The 21,950-nt window shown below is 35.3% G+C and overlaps 1 protein-coding gene and 1 pseudogene across 1 annotated transcript; both read left to right on the top strand.

Annotated features, from left to right (window-relative positions):
* The first annotated feature begins 7,586 nt into the window (after positions 1–7,586).
* Positions 7,587–9,512, top strand: LOC122415216 (putative nuclease HARBI1; annotated as a pseudogene).
* Positions 9,513–17,164: 7,652 nt separating this feature from the next.
* On the top strand, positions 17,165–20,474 carry LOC122415215 (uncharacterized). The gene is made up of 4 exons (XM_043427204.1): positions 17,165–17,382; positions 19,037–19,205; positions 19,359–19,628; positions 20,451–20,474. Exons 1-4 carry the CDS (start codon positions 17,219–17,221, stop codon positions 20,472–20,474), a joined length of 627 nt encoding a protein of 208 aa, XP_043283139.1. The 5' UTR covers positions 17,165–17,218.
* Positions 20,475–21,950: the final 1,476 nt, after the last annotated feature.

Raw genomic sequence — 21,950 nt, 5'->3', positions numbered from 1 at the left:
TGCACAAGATCCCATTAGATTAGACATACCGTTACTACTGATTTTCTAATCTCGCTTCCTAAAATGTTTGCATTATTGACTACGTTTACACGGCCTTTTATTCCGGTTAAGTAACACCCAATGTAGTAAAACCGGTGTTTAAGTACCGTTTACACGCATTTCAACACTGGTTTTTATTGCATCGGGCGTTATGATGTCAAAAATATCTGTATTTTATTGTGAAAAATTACTTTTTTTTTATGAATTTCGATGATACCTGAGATATAAGAATAAAGGTTGATTAAAAACCACCATAAAAGCCGGTACTCGTTTTATTTTATTCTGTTTGCAGAGATCAAGTCCCATTACATAGCAGAGTAAAAAAATCAGCAAACAAATTGATTATCCGCGTATTATTCGGGCTAGGACATTGTTAATATCACAAACATATCTATTTTATAATGATAAATTCCTTTTATTACATTTCATTAATTAAATATAATTCATTAATTAAATTCATTAATCAGAAATTAAATTCATTAATACATATTCATTAGGGTAGCCCTTAATATGGGTAAAAAAAAAATTGATCGCGCCGCCCCCCAAAACGGTTCCAAATGATAAAAAAAAATCTACGCAAAGCCGTAGCTATGTCCGGTAAGCGGAAGACGTGCCTGTAAGCATGAACTTGGATTTAAATATCAACTTTTCTGCATGATTGGAGAAACTTGGATTTTGTAAATCTGGTTTATGTGTCAATTTTTTTTTTCCTACTTTCCGAAGCTATTGTATATTAGTATTCAATGTGGGAAACCTCTTATCACCTCAACAGCATCGAATATCAAACGTAATAACTTTTCTCCAATCAGTAAAATTGTTAAATTCAGCGAAATTCAAATCAAAATCTATCTCAGCTTGTAATGAAAAGTGTAATTCTGCATTAAGGGGAGTAGCTACACTCGTCAAAATGATAAGAAATTGATCAAATTTGGTGATAATGTTCTTCAACATCAAGTGCGAAGACACCATTTTTTTCAAAATTTTCTTCTGCTTAGTTATCGAGTAATTACGCATTAAAGCCCGGAATGTATACCTATATATATGGAAACGCTATGCTTATGAACTTTAGTGATCGATAACTGTACAGAAGGAAAATCTTAAAAAATTTGTATTGTCAAATTTGGCACTAAAGAATATGTTCACCATATTTTATTAAATTCTTATCATTTTGAAATTTTTAATGTATTCAACATGGTTTGGTATGGCGACATTGTATCGTCGGTAGCCACCCTCCTTAATAAACAAAGTCATATTTTGTAGTAACAAAATATCTTCGAACACTTTTTATTCAACGACCTTTAACATCGACTCCGTGGTTAGAAAATCTCTTCCCAATCTACGGGTATTAAAACCTCCAACTGAAGGTCACGTTTACCTACAATATAACGTATGTAATCGAGAATCGTCCAAAACTTCAAAGAAGGCTCACCAACGGTGATCGACCAATCGATACATCGTTCTCTACGTCGAGGATTGAACGATCTCATCTAAATCTCCCTCTCGGGACTTCGGGACGTAACACGGCCACTTTCACAGTGTTGATCAATTCTATTACTATATTCCTAGGATTTTTACACCTGGTGGCAAAAATAAGAACTTAGTCGAGACGGAATTTTGAGAACGTCTATACTACTTATTCTTCTATGCTGTGTCCACTCCTTCCCTCGAATCTCCCTGCAGGTAATCCTGAAAGTTATATTTTTTTTGGATTTGAACGCTTCTTGTAACAATTTTATATTGTGAAAAATTACGAATTACTAATAAAATACTTATCCTCCGATCGATATCATATATTTTTGTGTTGCACGTAACCCAGATAGTAACTTTTTTGATTCATTAAAACTTTCTCAAGTTCCTAATTCTTCCCGTAGGAATGAATTCTCACGCTCTATTTGAATTTTTTAAATAGCTAGATTTGTATTTTTTTTTTTTTAATAATGTTTTTTCGTAATTTGTTATTTTTCTTCTGTATCGTGTTGAAATTATTTACAGTTGGTTTCGTAATTTTTCTTACATATCATTATGTTTTCAATTTTTTTCATTCGTCATCCTATGTACTCGTCACTTTTGCATTTATTTGATAATATTTTATTCCTTTCAAAAAAACGTTTTTCATGCATTACCATGATTCAGCAGATTCATTTTTTTCATTCATCAGGTTTGAAATGGTTTTTTTATAACCTTTTATAAAGGTTTCGAGATTTCAAAAATTCACAGCTCACGAACCAGCTAAAACTCATTCTAAAAATTTCCAGTATTGTATGAGTATAGAATGAAGTACATTCTCAGAATATTTCAAAACATTCCATTGAAGTAGAAAAATTTTCCAGCTGTTTGCAATGGGCGATTTTTCAGAAATCAATTAGCTTTAAGAGGCTGTGTATCAAAAGGAATGTGGAAACATATACATATTCGTGTATGCAGTTATAGAATATACCTAGATGAAAAATTAATGCCGTATTGAAGCCGTCTACGTGAAAAATTATAGCTACGGCCGCTTTTAAAGAATGTAGAAAATTTTGCGAAAATAGTTATTTAAGATAAGATTGCTAATTCAATCAGATTTTCAATTGGAGTCAAAAACTGTTTGTTTCTCAAAAGTTCAAGAAGAAAAATACCGCTTTGTAGGAGTCTTTAAACCTCATAGAGTTCGCATGAAAAAATCATGGAAATGGCAAAAAAAAAAACTTTTTAGGAATTTCAAAAAATGCTACAGTGGTCAAAATTTCATGAATGGACTTCAAATTTGGGGGATATAATAATTTTTTAACCCACTTTTCGGGAAAAAATCGGCAGCCAAATCGCTGACCCAAGCGCGCAGGCTGCGGTTAATGGATTTGCCCATATATATTATGTATACTAGGATACTGAAAAAAAATCGATTTTTTTTTCGTTGGTTGAAGAGGGATGTTAGTAAATGTAAAAAAGTGACTTTTCCAAAATTTGAGATTAAAAAAAAATACTTAGCGGTTCCTCAAACGAATTTTCTATGTTTTTTTCCTATTTTGAGGAAAATCATGGAAAAACTCTAAAAAAGTCATGAGACGTTATGCAAAGCTAAAATGCACTTTCTTTCTTGATTAAGAAAGAGTAGGACAAAGTGGAACAGCCGGGCAAAGCGGAACTCCCCCCCCCCCCCCTCCCCCCAATTTAGACCATCTTTTTCCATTGGAAATATGTGAAATTTTGTTATTCGGCTGAGAACATCCTTCAAAATCTCAAATAAGTTAATGTTTTTTTTTTTTAATTGATTTTTTTTCAATCAATGAATTAACCAATCAGCTCGCGTCACTTTTTTATATGTACATCCGTCTTCGGCGCACGAAAAAAAAATTGATTTTTTAAGCACCCTAACGTATACTATACAGATGCACATTTTATTTAAAAGTCCAGTCTGCGAGAGAATTTAGGAATGCCATCAGACAAGAATATAATATCTTTAGGAAGATCGCAAGGCATATCAGATTCCTTTTTACCTCTTGGAGTATGATCTCAATTGTTTTGCGTGCTTCATATGCCTTCGTATCGTTGATGAATTACGGCTACGTTGAATTCTTATGAATTTTATTATTTCAGGTTTCCTCTCTTTTCAGGAATGAATCTCCGTGTCTTATTCCATGATTACAATAAACTATTAATCATATTCATTTACTTTATTCGAAGTATGCTATTGTAAAATCACCCAATGAAACTATAAAAGTTGTCAGTGGAATACAAAGAAAAATAATTTATAACGTCATTAATAAATTGTAATTACAACTGCTAATTTAAAAAAATTTTAATGCGCGCAGGATGCACAACGAATCAGTAGTAGTGATATCCTCGTATCTGGAGAATATTGGTAATTATTTTTGTTTCCCTAAAAAACGCCGGGTTAACTCGAACTCGAAGAGAATCTAATTTTTACAATTTATTTTTGTTTTTTTCATCACAATTTTTTTTCTTCAGTCAGTTCAAAAAACAAGAAACTCCGGTTTTCCTTTGATTATATCCAGTTTGAGAGAGGAGTGGTCATCGCTTCAGGTAGATACAGAGAAAACGAGGCAAGGACACGAAAGAATGAGGAGGTAAACTCAACTCTTTCTTCGACTCTGTACATCGTTTGGGCAACAGAAGAGAATGTTCTCACTTTTTCTCTTCCTCATTCTGTACCATAACCGTGCGATGATCATTACCGTTAGTTCGGGATCGTTGGTTACACCGTTTATCGTGTGCTCGGTGTAAGACTCGTGGCCAACGTGAGGCCATAATAATATCCATAACCGTTCATCGTCATTTTATATCATATACATATAAGTACTTTTCCATTTATATCAACTACGTCCATGTTTCCTGATATAGCACGTTTTTCACGCAACACTTTATACATATATGTCGGTGAAGAACGTAAATTCATACGATCTCGTAGAGTTTTGCGTGAGGGACGCATTATTAAACTTTTATTATTTTATAATATAAATGTAATTAAAGTAATATAGATTTTTTATGTCAAGTCTCTTCGCTATCTTTTCATTGACTGCTCTTTCGTTCGTCATCTGTCTTCTTGATCGATTCTCTAAAATAATAGAAACCCTCATCTCTCCGCCAAGATCATCATTTCTCCGATAAGGCCGTACTGACATTCACACGTCCTCGTGTGTTGTATCTGATTCTTCTGGAAATTAAATATAAGTTTTTTTTTCGTTTGGCCAACCTGATCATTATTATTTTGATAATTATAAAAGATTTTTTTTTTTAATAAATTCTTCAATAAACCGTTGACAACACTCTATTGTTTTAAATATTTTTATTCATTTTTACGACCAAGAATTACAATCTTCTCAAAAGACTTGTATTCTTCACACAAGATTTACATTCTTATCCAAAGACATGTAATCTCCAATGTAACATTGCTAATTATCAATTTAGCATTTCACATTTGAATGACAACAACAAGTTGACCATTCCTCTTTATTTCCAAAACACAGTTGCCTCATGCGACAGCATCACACCATTAGCCGTTACATTGCACCATCTCCGCTCACCGAAATGAGTTAGGTTCTTTTTGACTTGCAACTAATAAGCATAATGAATGTGTGCTCCAAGATCATGATCAAACCATGACGGGTATGACAATCATTTTTTTTCACTCAAATACTCTCAGGTATTTCTTCATAAGTAGGTGTGTCAACAAGTATATCACATAATGTTATACAAAAAAAAATCAAACATTTCAATTTTCAATTGAATACCTGAAATACTTGATGATTCTTCAGTAAATTCATCATAGTAAGTATTTAGTTCTGATGGAATAGAACAATTGGTCATTGCTCGGATACGGTCATGAGCGTATTGGTAAGTGCTATTAGAATTCGGAGGTTTCAATATGTATCTATCTCTGTCCAATATTTCAGTCATACGAAATAGACCTCTAAATTTCGGATCTAATTTTGTCTGATTTCTTTCATGATTTTTTATTAAAACATAATCTCCAAAAACAAATTTAGAAAGATTTGCTTTTCCTGATCAATTTTTTTTTCTTCATCAATGATAGGTAATAAATTTAAAGGTCTTGCTACTCGACCAATCATTAATTCTAAAGGAGCTGCTTTGGCCACTCTATTGACTGTACAATTTATTGCTAATTGAATATCTTCAAGAGAATCTTGCCAAGATTTGTTACTATTTGCTTCAACAGAAGTAAACATATTTTTCAGTGTACTCAGAACACGTTCAACTTGACCATTGCCTCGACTAGTACCAGTAGCTATCAAATGAAGATTGATACAATGAGAACTACAAAAATCGCGAAAGTTTTTTGTTTGCAAAGCATCTCCCTTGATCAGCAATCACACGAATTGGAGGTCCAAACAAAGCAACAACTGACTTAAGAGCTTCTATAGCATTTGCAGCATCAACACAGAGACAATGACGAAGAAGAATAAATTTAGTGAAAGCATCAATAAAGACAAAAACATATTCTTTAATATTATTTTTGCCACTGAGCTTTCCAGTAACGTCAATATAAATAGTATGCCAGGGAATCTTTACTTTTGGAATTGAATGTAATTCAGCTTGAACTTTACCAGAAGCAGATTTAGAAAGTTGACAAGTAATGCAATTTTCAACAAACTTTTGAACGTATTTAGACATCTTAGGAAACCAATAATACTGATAAGTTTTTTCCAAAGTTTTATCCCATCCTAAATGAATAATTGACTCATGTACATGATTTATTATAGCCCATTGAAAAGCTCTAGGAATTATGAGTAAAGTATAAGTCTGATTATTCCGCTGAATTTTTCTGAAAAGAATTCCAGATTTAAACTCGTATGATTTGGAAACATTTGAATCAAGTTGATAATTTTCTAGTTTCGAGATAAGATCACAGATTTCATCATCCCTTTGTTGCTCTGCCTGTAACCAATTATCAGAAATTTGTGTGAAATTGATATGTTTTTGTTCAATGATATGAACATTAAATTTGTACTTTTCAGGTAAAGGATTTCGAGAAAAGAAATCCGCATGTGACAAATTTTTTCCTTCTCGATAAACAATTTCGAAGTTAAACGACTGCAAAAATGTCCACCATTTATAAATTCTTCGGGTTAAATCCACTTTTGTACAAAAAGCTTTGAGAGAATTACAATCTGTAACTACTGTAAATTCTCTCCCTTGTAAATAATGACGAAAATGTTTAATGGCATTTACAACAGCAAGAGTTTCTAATTCATAAGAATGATACCGTGACTCTACTTCTGTTGTCCGTTTGCTAAAATAAGCCACAACATGAGTTTTTCCATTTACTTTTTGAATGAAAACTGCACCATAACCAATTGAGCTAGCATCTGATGTAACTCCATCGGAAAATTTGGATCAAAGATCATGAAAAGAGGAGAACTGGTTAACCGAGAAATAATAGTCTTTCGAATTTTCTCAAGCTCTGGATTCCAATCAATTTTCCCTTTACCATTTGTAAATTTATACAAAAGAGCAGCAAGTTTAGAAAATCCCTTAATAAACTGCCGAAAATAAGAGGCTAGTCCAATAAACTGTCTCAGTTGAGTAACAGTTTGAGGAGGAGGAAGTGCAGTTAATGCAACAATCTTGCGAGGGTTTGGTTGGATTTTTCCTGCCGAAACCTCATAACCAAGAAATTCTATTTTCAGTTTTAAAAATGAACATTTCTTCAAATTAACTGAAAATCCAGCCTGAGTTAAAGCTTCTAAAACAACCTTTAATTCTTGAATACCCTCATTCACTGTTTCTGATGGAATGAGAATATCATCCATGTAACAGACAACTGGGGGACTATTCTCGACTCACGGGAAACGTTTTCTGTGAACGGAATACAATCCGTGAACGGACGTAAAGTTTCATGTATCACTTCCGTTGACGGATTGAAAGTTCCATCGAAGAGTCACTTTTTGTAGGGAAAACATTATTTTCGTTAACGAAACTAATTTTCGTTCACGAAACGTCGTATTAGACACTAAACGTCATATTTGACACGGATCTCATCCCTGTTACATTTTTTAGTTATTTAACTATAATTGTGCGCACCAAAAATGAACAACCTTCGTCGATTTATGAATTACGAACTTCAAGAAGATTTAGAAGATATAGTGGAAGAAGAACATCCTCAACGACAAATGCATGATGCGAGGAACCCCTTTGAAAAGTTAACTGGCGACGGTTTTGTTGCAATTTATCGATTGACCAAAGAGCGAGTGACTCGAATAATTGATATTGTGTAATGAATTATTAATGAAGGAAAATAACGATTGTTTGTCTATTGGATTGACAATTTGTAACTTTTATTTATTTATGCAGGAAAGACATTTATAACGGGGGTGCCAAATTATACAGTGTAGCAAAGAATAAAGCGGACATAATCGTGTATACACATACGGTTATTTTCTTTTACCAATAATTTTGTTCAATTTTTATAAGGAACGCCGCATTTCAACATAAATAGTAATTGAGAAAGACAAACATTGTCGAATATAGAGGGCTAACCCCGCGATCAGAGTCAATCCCACGATTGAGGGAATCTGAACGAAAAGCTGTGACGGCATGTTTCACCCAATAAAAGAACAACAGCAGATACAAAAAAAATACAGAAATTATGCATAAATGAATAACCACAATTTTGATACGTATTTTTCAGTTCGGATATGCCTTCTAGTACGAATCTCCTCAATGTAATTTACTTTGGTATATCGATTCTAACTCTGTGATCCGCGCAACCACTGTCTCGGTCGAATCTCGCACTCCTTCTCCCTTCAAAATTTGCTTTTCTCATTACCGTGAGGGGCGATTCCCTCTTTTTCTCTCCCCTCCCCCCAACTTCGGGACTCGCTGGATCCTTTCCAGACTCCTTACTCATTACAATTGTTCGACAGTACGAGGCACCACTAGCACGAAGATCAGCATTAGATGTTCCCTGAAAGGTAATTAAAATATTTTTTTTTCCATTGGCGCAATAATACGAACAAGATTCGATTTCCCGTTCATGTCTGCTATGCTCAAAATATTTTATTGAATAATGATGAATTTTGCATCGATAAAAACTATTCAACTGACGAATACTTTTATTATCGTAGGTGTTAACAGCTCTAAGATTTTTTGGTACTGGTAGTTACCAAATGGATGTTGGTCTTGGCATATACAGTGATATGAGTCAGCCCTCTGTAAGCAGATCATTGAGGAAAGTCATCGACGTATTTAACCGCCCTGAAATATTTCAAGAATACATCAGGTTTCATAAAGCACGCAACAAGTTTTTCGAGAAATTCAACTTTCCACATGCGATTGGGTGTATTGATTGCACCCATATAGCTATAGCTCCTCCTCTCGGAAATCGTCCAATACATCCTGAGCATATCTATGTGAACAGAAAGGGATATCACTCTTTGAATGTTCAGCTTATTTGTGACGCTGATTTTAAGATTTTAAATATCAATTCACGGTACCCTGGTAGTGTGCATGATTGTACGATTTGGAACGACAGTGAAATCCAGCGGTTAATGCGAAGACTTTACAACTACGGAGATGAACGGTTTTATCTATTGGGTGACGGAGGATACCCGTTGAGGCAGTGGCTCATGACGCCGTATCAAAACCCAGAAGATGGGTCCCCAGAAGCAGCGTTTAATGCTTCTTTTTGCAGAGCTCGATCGATAATTGAAAGGGTAAATGGGATTTTGAAAATGAGATTCCGGTGTTTGTTAAAACAACGAGTTCTTTACTATGATCCCACAACTGCTGCGAAAATTACAAACACATGCGCCATTTTCCATAATATGGCAATAAGTGATAGGTACCGTCTTCTACCAGTTTATGATGAAATCTGGTGAAACAACCCTGACTTCGGTTTTTTACAAAATGGTCGACTGGATGAAGGCGGCATCCCAGCTCGAGTAAACCCTGAATTGACTGCAGGACGGAATCTCCGCGATCGAATTTGTGCTCAATGGTTTCCTCAGGAATAAAATTTTGAAATAAACGAAATTTCGTGTATTCTATTTTTTATTGCTGAACATTGAATATTTTTCTTAACCTTTACAGGACGGATCTGGTCGAAATATCGATCACTAGTTTGGTCGAGCATTCTACTTGAAAAATTCATCGATATTATGCACAAATTTAGTGTAAAAAAAGTTCGATATTTTAACGTAAAAATCCTCGTCCTTAAAAGGTTAAGGGAATTCATACATTAACCAGTTGACTTGTGAAGTTTTTGTCGACTTTCGTGTCAGAATGAGTACAAGCCAATAAGTTGCCGAAATACACGACAATTTGTTTAGGGGTTTCCGAGGCTTCACCCCTCAAAAGGGGTGAAATGAAGGTTGGAGGCCAAAATTTCAAATTTTTCATTGACATGATTTACATTGCATAAAAATTCCAAGTTTTTCAGAATACTAGCCTTATTAATCGAAATCAAACAAAATTCACTATCCCCAAAGGGGTGAAAGTAAGGGTTGGGGGTGAACTTTTCAGATTTTTCACTTGCAAGCTTTTATCCTGTATGACATGAATGAATATAGAGTATATTTTCCCGTGATATCGAATTTTGAAAGTCGTTTTACAGCATTACAGAGACACTTCCCGACGCGTCAAATATTTCTGATAGAAGTATTTTCTGGTAATTCGCAAATTCGCAATATCGTAAAGTCGAGTGGGGATCAAATGTTGACTAAAATTTCGAACAGCTAAAATCTCGATTTTATAAACTTCGAATGATAATACGGAGACAGATAGATTCAACTAGAACTTTGAATACCGAAAATAAATAAAGCAGAAACTGCAGGTTCGAAGCACGTTTACATCGAAAATAGAATGTAACAATCGCCTATAGGACGATGACTAAAATATCGATTTTTCGAAAATTCGACTATCACTCTTTCGATTCATAAATTACTACAGTCAGCGATACTGTGAAAATTCACAATTTTAAAAATATAATAACGGAAGACCAAATATTACTGAGGTTGAAATACTGAAACACCAAAAAGTCGAACAGTCAAAATAGCGAAACGTTAGAAAATCGATCGATCAAAATAAAGAAATGCAGTGGAGCTCCGAATACACGCGTCTCACTCACTCACTTCCTCAGACCGGTGATCTCCAATTTTAAACATCGCCGTTTTGACGTATCTAAGTTTTATAGGTTCGAAAAATTCACTTTCGATTTTTTGCTACTCTATATTCTGGTCTGTCTGTAAAACAATTACTCTCCATTTTGAATTCGAAAATATGTACTTTTGACATTCAGATGGTCTCTTAAAATTGCATTCGAAATGAAAACTATTGAAATATATATTTTCGGGTAAATACGAATTTCGAATTACTTATTTTCCTCCAAACTGATATCACAACTTTTAAAATTTCGAAATATCGACCGTTCTATAATTCAGTTATTCGACATATTGAACCCCACCCGTAAAGTCGATATCGCAGAAACTGTTTTACGGCGCTAAAAATCTTTTGGAGGAAAGTTCTCTTATATGAAAACGAAGCTAGACGCCAAATTTCTGCACCCTGTTTCATCACTTTTTCCGAAAACTTGTAAACGATCGATGGTGATTAATCGAAATACTTTATGATAGAAAAAAATTTTCTATATCGATTTTCAGAAAAGTAATTTAACTGCATTACTACGAACACAATTAATATTACTCTCGAACGTACCCTTTTCCATTGGTCTCGATCTTTCGTGGCCCCCTCAGGATGTGCATTCAAAATTGCTGTTGTCACATCCCATTTTTTTATCATTTTTTCTCTTGTAACGACATTACTGAACTTGCAGGTTATCAAATCTTTGTTGTTCTCCATGTATTCCCTCAAGATTTTTTTTCTTTTTCCGAAACATTTTCGGCTCGTTTCAGGCCAACTTTGATCACTTTTCCTCCCTTATTTACATTCACTTTTTTATCACTCATGTTCACTCTCACTTTCCTTTAATTCATATAATTACGATGCGTGCGAGGACACACTGAATACGTTTATGACAGCGCTTGTCATTGCCAGCGTAAAATCGCTGAGCAGCGCTTGTTAATAAACAATGCTGCTTAGTAACCAATAAACAATAGTTGTCGTAGGAAAATACGAATCAAACGAAAATTAAATTGAAAGTAGAATGTTCAAAACAGCCAAATATCATAATTTTTGTAATATATTTGTCTCCTCTGAATATTTCAATCAATCGAGTTTCCGTCTAATTTAAATTGTTCAAAAATATGAAATGACTGGTGCTTATTAGTTAATAAATAGCAATGAGCTATGCATTTTTTTGTAAAAAAAACCTGCAACCATTCATAAAAATTGCGGGCTAGCAACGAATGACAATTCCATGAACGAATATAGCGTTGATTCTTTAACGAAAAAGTTCCGTATGAGAAAGAATTCCGTAAACGAAAAGCGTAGATTCGTTAACGAAAAAGTTTCATATGGGAAACAATTTCGTGGACACAGCGCTCTTTGGGAAAAACATTATTTTCGTTCACGAATATTATTCTCAAACGTCGAGAATAGCCCCCCTGAAGTATTCACCGGGTCTCCCAAAGCTTTGTTAATTCATCTCTGAAAAACAGAAAGTGCATCTTTCGAACCAAAAGGCATCACCAAATATTCTTATTGTCCATCAGGAGTAATAAATGTAGTTCTTTCAAAAGAATTTGGATGAATAGGAATTTGATGAAAACCACTAGACATATCAAGAGATGTGAAATAATTAGCTCCACCTAATCTAACTATTTGATCAGCAATGAGTGGTAACGGATATTTATCAGCCATAGTGTTATTGTTAAGCTCCCAATAATCAATACACATTAGGGTGGCCCTTAATATGGGTGAAAAAAAAAAATGATCGCGCCGCCCCCCAAAACGGTTCGAAATGATAAAAAAAAAATCTACGCAAAGTCGTAGCTATGTCCGGTAAGAGGAAGACGTGCCTGTAAGCATGAACTTGGATTTAAATATCAATTTTTCTGCATAATTTAGTAATTTTTAAAAATGTTGTATTTCAGTGAAAAATGGTCGTATAGAGGTCTAAAAAAATGCATTTTGAAGCTTCAGGTTTCTATTTTCAAGATCTTATGACGAAAAAAATGCAGAGCTACATGTTGTGCGCAATTTTGAGAAAAAGTGCGAGAAAAAAACAGCAAATTTGTATGCTTTTTTATCAATCCCACAAGCGTAGATTTATTTTTTTCAACTAAGCCATGGTACGGACCGGATAGCTAGTTTATAAAGCTTCAATTTGCTTTTTTAAAAACTTCGGTAGGACCATTTTTTGTTGAGATGTTGAACTTTGAATTAAGAAGAACTCTTTTGTCTTTGATCGACGATATCTCAGCAACCAATGGTCGCACAGGAAATTCAAGGGCAGTTCTGAAAACTGGAATGAATGTCCTACAAGATTCCGTTGCGATCTCGAAGGTGTAATTTTCCTTTCATCCTTGTCGTGAATTTAAAAAAATAGGAAAAAATGTATTTTTCAGCCCTCCGGGCGGAAAGTGGCAACTTTCGGCCCGCTGCGCGGGCCGAAGTTGCCGCATTCCGCCTGCGTCGGACAGAAAAATCGTATACACTCCACGGGAGTGAAATTAGACCACCTCAAACCGCGTGCTTATCACCCTCGCCTTCGGCTCGGGTGACAATTCTGCCCGCGGTTTGAAGTAGTCTATTTTCCCTCCCTAGGTGTGTAATATACTATTATGGTTTTTCAGAAAGTCAATAGCCAAATTTCAAATAATCATGAAATGACTAATGTTGAGTATGTCATTTACAGCTGAATATACCCCCAAAAACCCTGCCGAAGTTACATTTCGATCTAACCAATCGTTTCTTCGTTGCAACCGATCAAACATTAATCAAATTTGAGGGTCACGTTTTTTACGTTAAACGAGTCATGATCATGACAAAAATGAAAAATGAAAAATTTCCAAGTTTTTTCTACATTTTTCCCATAAATAAGGTTGAAATATACAAAAAAAAAATTCCGAAAGTTTTTGATGAAAATTGATTGTTTTTCTTAAGGCTTCCAACATTGAGAGCTTCTGAAAAACAATAAATTACCTTTTTTTTCCTATTTTTTTAAATTCACGACAAGGATGGAATAAAAAATGGATCTTCAAGATTGCAACGGACCCTTGTAGGACATTATTCCAATTTTCAGAACTGCCCTTGAATTTCCTGTGCGACCATTGGTTGCTGAGATATCGTCGATCAAAGACAAAAGAGTTTTTCATTCAAAGTTCAACATCTCACCAAAAAATGGTCCTACCCAAGTTTTAAAAAAAGCAAATTGAAGCCTAATAAACCAGCTATCCGGTCCATACCATGGCTTAGTTGAAAAAAATAAATCTACGCTTATGGAATTGATAAAAAAGCATAAAAATTTGCTGTTTTTTTCTCGCACTTTTTCTCAAAATTGCGCACAACATGTAGCTCTGCATTTTTTCCGTCATAAGATCTTGAAATTAGAAACCTGAAGCTTCAATATGCGTTTTTTTAGACCTCTATACGACCATTTTTCAATGAAATACAACATTTTAAAAAATTACTAAATCATGCAGAAAAATTGATATTTAAATCCAAGTTCATGCTTACAGGCACGTCTTCCTCTTACCGGACATAGCTACGGCTTTGCGTAGATTTTTTTTTTATCATTTGGAACCGTTTTGGGGGGCGGCGCGATCAATTTTTTTTTTTACCCATATTAAGGGCCACCCTAATACACATTCGATCGGATCCATCCTTTTTTTTAACAAGAATAATAGGACTAGCAGAAGGAGCACAACTTGGTCTAATAATATTTTCTTCTAGTAATTCTTTGATTTTACCTCGAACTATTTGTTGTTCAATAGAAGAAATAGAAAAAAATAGAAATAGAAAAAATAGATTTCAATAGAAAAAAAAAGTTGAAAAAAATGTGTTCAACACACCAATCAAAAAATTTTTATCATACTCTGAAGTATCTGTTTTTATTTCATTAAACTTGTGTGAATCAGAGTTTACTTTGCAAAAATTTACCTTCGGTATTATTTTAAAAATTAAACTGTCAACCGTCATCTCTACTTAGTAGCCAAGGGCTAATATTTCTCGCCCAATAAGGATATCATTGCTAAGAAAATCATCGAGAATTACATGAAATAGAATTTCCAGACAATGATCATTTATAGTCACTTGTGCTACAATTTGAGTGACACTTTGAATATTAGATGAACCAATACCAGCTAAAATGACCAAATTGTTTTGGCGTTTTCCCGAAAATTTTTGAGCAATATTTGCTTTAATCAGGGAGTACTCAGCACCAGAATCAAAACAAAATGAAAACTTTTCACCGGAATGCAATAACTCGCCGAAAACTGGTTGAATTGAACACAAATTTATGCGACGCTCGATTTGACCTTGTGCAGATGTATTTTTTTTTTTAATTCGAAAGGCTTTTTGCAATTTGTAGAAATATGTCCAGATTCTCCACATTTGAAGCATGTCACCGAAGATTTTTTCCAGTAGATGGAATTTCTTTCGAAGGTCGTTCAAAGTTGTCTGAAATAGTATTTGACGAGCGGTTTCTGCACTCCGATATTCGATGTCCATTTTTTCCACAGGAAAAACATTTCAATGAAGATCTTGAGCGTTTTGGATCAGATGTTGAACTTTCTTGTGTTTGGGAAAAAGAGAAAGCTCTTTTTCGATATTCTACAGCCATTAATTCTTGCTGTAGTTTTTTGCGAGAATTGACTTTTGTTGTAAGAGCTAATCTTTTCAAACGCGGATCCAAATTTGTTACATGAGCCAGCACGATTGATACAGCAATTTCTTCTTTATTCATTGTTTCCAATCGTGGTATGAGCGTACTCAAAATTCCAGTTGAATATGCAGCGTAATTTTCTCCTTCGTTTAATTGACCCGAATTTAGAGACATTAACGTAGCCGCGGGAGTTTCAACAATTTCAAAATGGGAAAGGAAAATATTTTAAAATTGTTCCCAAGTTATTTCAGCGAAACTGATTTCAGGAAACCACAATGCAGCAGATCCTTTCATTGCTTTGCTTAAAGCAATGATTAATTTGCTTCCTTGAAGCTCTTTTTCTTGCATGCAGAGATTAGCTGTCAAACACCAAGCCCGAGCATTTACAATACCTTTGTCAGGATTAAATTCGGGTAGAATAATTTCTGGAGAATCAAAGCGAAGATTTTGAATGGATTGAATTAACTCCATCATGTTCTTATTTTGATTTTCGAACAAAATTTTCCATTGATCTTCGGAAGAATTTTCATTCTTTTGAGAAGTCTGATTTTGAAAAGATACTTGAGATGTTGATGGTTCTACATCCCTTGGTAATCCCACTTCTGATGTCGGAGAAGAACGTAAATTCATATGATCTTGTAGAGTTTTGCGTGAGGGACGCATCATTAAACTTTTATCATTTTATAATATAAATGTAATTAAAGTAATATAGATTTTTTATGTCAAGTCTCTTCGCGATCTTTTCACTGACTGCTCTTTCGTTCTTCATCTGTCTTCTTGATCGATTCTCGAAAATAATAGAAAACCTCATCTCTCCGCCAAGATCATCATTTCTCCGATATATATATGTTTAACTAAGTAAAACCATTCAAAGAGTGGACATAAATTGTCGCTGAATATATAACCCATTATAGCAGTCTACAAGAAAAGCCTTCCAGTAAAGATTTCAAAGTTAATATACCATTGATCAATGAAGTACAGCATATTATGATGTATACCAGAAAATGGTAACGAAAGTATAGTAGCTGAAACAGATTTGTTCGCGATCGATTACGCGAACGCCTACAGCACGACTTAACGATGTATGGTACAAAAGTCTAAATAATTAGAAATTGATAAAATTTGGTGATAATGTTCTTCAACATCAAGTGCGAAAACACAATTTTTTTCAAAATTTTCTTCTGCTTGGTTATCGAGTAATTACGCATTAAAGCAGATTTCTTATGCCCAGAATGTATACGGAAACGCTATGCTTATACACGTGAACTTTAGTGATCAATTACTCGATAACTGTACAGAAGAAAAATCTTAAAAAATTTGTATTGGCAAATTTGGCACTAAAAAATATGTTCATCAAATTTTATAAAACTCCGATCATTTTGAAATTTTTTATGTTTTGAGCATGGTTTAGCATGGCAACATTGTAAGCCTGTACCAAATATCCTTAAAGGGGTGTAGGAAATTTGTTTGATAAATAAAATCGGACTGTTTATTACAACCTTCTAAAATTTATTTTAATCTTAAAACTAGTCTTGACAAATCTTTAACATGAAAAGGTAGATTAGATTAACTTGTAAAGACTATTGTTCGAGTGACGCGAAGGAAGAAGAAAGAATACAAATTCGCCGAGTGTTGCACGATGCATTGGGTTCGGAGATTCGTGAACTACTGACTGTTTTAATGGTAGAAAATGAACTCAAAGAAAAATGTAGAAAGGGAGAGAGGTCCTTTCTTAAAAAAGACATTTCGATATATCAAAATCTGAAGCCTCTATTCGTTGCCATGGTTTTGTTTATTCGTTGCCATGCAGGCTTGCGACGTATCGTCGGTCGTTACCATGGTCGTTACCATGGTCATGGTTTTGTTTATTCGTTGCCATGAACATCGTCAGTTGCCGCCAAGCACGCGAAGAAAGTGGTGGAATCAAGAAAAGACAAAATGACGACATCAACGACTAAAGAATTTACGGCGACGACAGAAGAATTCACAAGCAATGAAGAAATGGATGAATTCATCTCAACGACTAAAGAATTTACGGCGACGACAGAAGAATTCACAAGCAATGAAGAAATGGATGAATTCATCGCGGGAGACGAAACCATGTAAGTACCATTACAAATATTTTTAAAAAATAACAGACGACGAGGACGAAGACGACGATGAGGACAATGACGACGAGGACGACGAAGATGACGAAGACGACGAAGACGACGACGATGACGATAACGACGAAGACGACGATGAGGATGAGGATGACGAAGACGACGAGGACGAAGACGACGATGAGGACAATGACGACGAGGACGATGAAGATGACGACGAAGACGAAGACGACGACGATGACGATAAAGACGAAGACGACGACGATGACGATAACGACGAAGACGATGACGAGGACGAGGATGACGAAGACGACGAGGACGATGACGATGACGATGACGACGAAGACGACGACGAGGACGAGGATGACGAAGACGACGAAGACGACGACGAGGACGAGAATGATGAAGACGACGAAGACGACGAAGACGACGAGGACGACGAGGACGACGACGATGATGATGACGAAGACGACGACGAGGACGAGGATGACGAAGATGACGATGAGGATGACGAGGACGACGAAGACGACGATGATGAGACGACGATGACGATGACGACGAAGACGACGAAGATGACGACGATGACGATGACGACGAAGACGACGAAGATGACGACGAAGACGACGACGATGACGATGACGACGAAGACGACGAAGATGACGACGAAGACGAAGACGACGACGATGACGATAAAGACGAAGACGACGACGATGACGATAAAGACGAAGACGATGACGAGGACGAGGATGACGAAGACGACGAGAACGATGACGATGACGATGACGACGAAGACGACGACGAGGACGAGGATGACGAAGACGACGACGAGGACGAGGATGATGAAGACGACGAAGACGACGAAGACGATGAGGACGACGAGGACGACGACGATGATGATGACGAAGACGACGACGAGGACGAGGATGACGAAGATGACGATGAGGACGACGAGGACGACGAAGACGACGAAGACGACGTGGACGACTAGGACGACGAAGACGACGACGAGGACGAGGATGACGAAGACGACGAGGACGAAGACGACGATGAGGACAATGACGACGAGGACGACGAAGATGACGAAGACGACGACGATGACGATAACGACGAGGACGAAGACGACGATGAGGACAATGACGACGAGGACGACGAAGATGACGAAGACGACGACGATGACGATAACGACGAAGACGACGACGAGGACGAAGACGACGATGAGGACAATGACGACGAGGACGACGAAGATGACGGAGACGACGACGACGAAGACAACGACGAGGACAAGGATGACGAAGACAACAAAGACGACGAAGACGACGAGGACGACTAGGACGACGAAGATGACGAAGACGACGAAGACGACGACGATGACGAAGACGACGAGGACGACGAGGACGACGAGGACGACGACGAGGACACGTGGACGTGGACGAAAGTGACGGAAATGATGACGCAGACGAGGACAACGATGACGAGGATAATGACGATGACAACGAGGACACATGGACGTGGACGAGAGTGACGGGGATAACGATGACGACGAGGACAACTAGAATGACAATGACGATGAGAACATATAAATATTTATTATAATTCCGAATTATAATTAGAAATAATATTAATAATTAATTACTCTTCCGTTAAATTTTTTCAGCTCCTTCACTGGATATATTGATAGTATTGAAGGCTCTAAACTGGTTGGCAAAGGTGTTAAGAAAGTTTTATACAAGTTCGTGGTGAACAACGGCAAAGGGAAGAAAATGCGGGTATTAATGTGGGAAGAGGTAGCGAAAAAGTACGAAGCTTCATTGCGTTGCAGAGATGTAAGTGTTTAGTAAACCATTATAAAATATTACTAAAAAATTAAATAAATTATATATGATAATCAAATAGTGGTATTTTGAATAATCATGATTGTGCATAGTAAAGAAAATAGATTCTCAATGGATAATAACAATTCATATAATAATTTTCAGATAACACTCTACTGTGAAGATGTTTACCCATTTGCATTTAAAAGAAGACAATTTCCAATCAAATTAGCTTTTGCAATGACAATAAACAAATCGCAGGGTCAAACATTTGATAGAATTGGGATTGATTTAAGAAAAAATGTTTTTAACCATGGTCAATTATACGTCGCGTTTTCACGAGTACGTTCTTGGAGTTCACTTAAAATATACTTAGGTAATCAGAGACATGATAGGAATGTAAAAAATTTTGTATACACAGAATTATACGATACTGTAAATAATTAAATAATATATTTAATGACAACCTATTCAATGTTGCAAATCATCATTTTAATAATATTTTTTTACAGTACTGGAAACGGAAATTGTTGCCATATTAAAATATTTTGTTGTTTTAATCAAAAACCTGAAACGAAACTTTGTTCAAATGACAAAACAATTTGTTACGTCCATAAAATATTTTAATATTTCAAAATTTTTTTTAATATTTATAGTTTAATATATTTTTAATAAAATAAATAATTTTCTTTCAGATATCAACAGTAATAATTAAAGCGGGCGCGTAGCGCCCGCGTTGTTGCTAGTTTACAAAAAAAAAACATGGAAAAAAACTTAGAAATATCCGCTAAATAGTTAGACAAAGATCGACTCTTGAAAGTCGGACCAAATGTCGTAGAAAAAAGTGTTTCGACTTAAAAGGTAATGCTTGAATGACAAATTGAAATGTGTAAAAATTATAAAACTCAATAAGATGCTTCGTAGGCGCGTTTTTTATGAGGGTCGGTTCGGAAAGATTCTCGGCCCGAGGATTATCGCGCGTACGCTCTGGCATTTTTTCTGACCAGGGCTAGTCAACACATGTTAAGACCGATCAAGATTCAAGACTAATTTAGAAAAAGAACCATTTTTTAAGGTGATGTAAAAATACATCGATTAGTTGTACGAAAAAGGTTGAAATTGTGACGCGAATATGCCAGTTTTATGACATCACAATGATTTCAAATCGTTCTCGTAAAAAAAATGGCTAGACTGAAAATCTCAATTTTTTGTACTGATTTTTTTCGATTTTTATCTTCCGATTGCTTTTCGTTGTAGCTAAATCGGTTCAGCCAATACTGAGTACGATAATGTTAGAGAAATACTTTCCGCGGTCAATTATCAAAGCGTTACATTTGTCCCCCTGTGACGTCATCGTGCTACATTGAATGCGGCTGTCCTCTCTCTTCATCGGCCAATGGACGCGTGAGACAGTGATAATCCTTTTGTTTCCGTACCGTGAAAACGAGAGAGACAGCAATACTTCCTCTGCTTCATACAATAACTGCGAAAAATAATCGCATGAAATTGTTTAAAAAAACAACCATTTTCAAAACTGTGTATCAGATCCAAAAAACATTAATAAAAAAATAATTGGAAAAGGGATATAAAGATATATTCGTCCCCTTCAAAACGTCGTTTGCTAAATTGAAATATCTTGGTTTTTTTAAGACCTATTAAACTTTTAGTGTGGCTCGATTTTTAGTCTAATGGTTCCATACTTTTCGTCGGCAATGTATAATGGTCATAAAAAAAAATAGTTGAATGTCCACATTCGGTGAAGAGCAACCATTATTATGAAATTGGGCTGTACTTCCGAAGAAGCGGAAACCGAACTTCGAGCTGAAATTTTGAATACTATTTCTTTTCAACGATATAAGATTTCCCCTAAAAGAATTTTTGGCGATTAGCAATATTTGCTGACAAGGAAAGATACTTTAGTGTTCCCCTCCGATTTTGATAATTTTGCTTAAACTATGTGATGATGAAATTTTTTTTTTCCCGTTTTCAATGTGAATGTGCTCAAAATGTCCCAAAACATCGAAAAATCATATCTAGAAAAAATGTACGGGTGCGCGCGCGCGCGCGTGTGTGTGTGTGTATGCGTATGTGCATGCGTGTGTGTTATGGCACTGCAAAATTAAAACGCTTATAACTCGGAAACGGTTTAAGATACAGGGCTACCGTTTTGCACAGATGTTAATATATACAAGCTCTTCACTCTCTGATAATTTTGTCAGAATTTGTAACAAATTACGAATCCTACGACGTTTTGATATTTTCTTAAAAGGGTGTAGACGCTCTAGCTTTCGAAAATTTTAAGATTTATTGATAATTTTTTTTTTTATAAATAGACATAAATAAATATAAATAAAATAATAGGAAGGTTGGTATTAAATTTGAGGAATATCGGTTGAGCGGTTGAAATTTTATGATTTTTTGAATTTTACGAAAATATGAGTTTTCAAAAAATCGTCTAACCGCTTTAATTTTTGGAAATTTTATCAGATATATTGTATAAGTCTGTACTTCCTCTATACTTTCCAGCATAATTGTTGGAATTATTTAATTTCCATGTAAATAGAAAAACGATGAAAATTGAAAGTTACAAACTGTTTTTTCTGATGGCTCGTCATTCAGTTTTTTTTATGGATTTAAACAAAGAGATCAATTAAAGTTTGTAAAAGAAGGTAGAGAAAATACATTATTTCCTTGTATACAAAAAAAATGCTGCAAATTAAATTTGGAAATTGCTTCCTCAAGATGGTCAAGATGCAC

The sequence above is a fragment of the Venturia canescens genome, chromosome 8, assembly GCF_019457755.1.
Source record: "Venturia canescens isolate UGA chromosome 8, ASM1945775v1, whole genome shotgun sequence".
Lineage (NCBI taxonomy): Eukaryota > Metazoa > Arthropoda > Insecta > Hymenoptera > Ichneumonidae > Venturia > Venturia canescens.
Note: the sequence above shows the minus strand (reverse complement) of the source record. Positions and strands in the feature narration are given on the sequence as shown.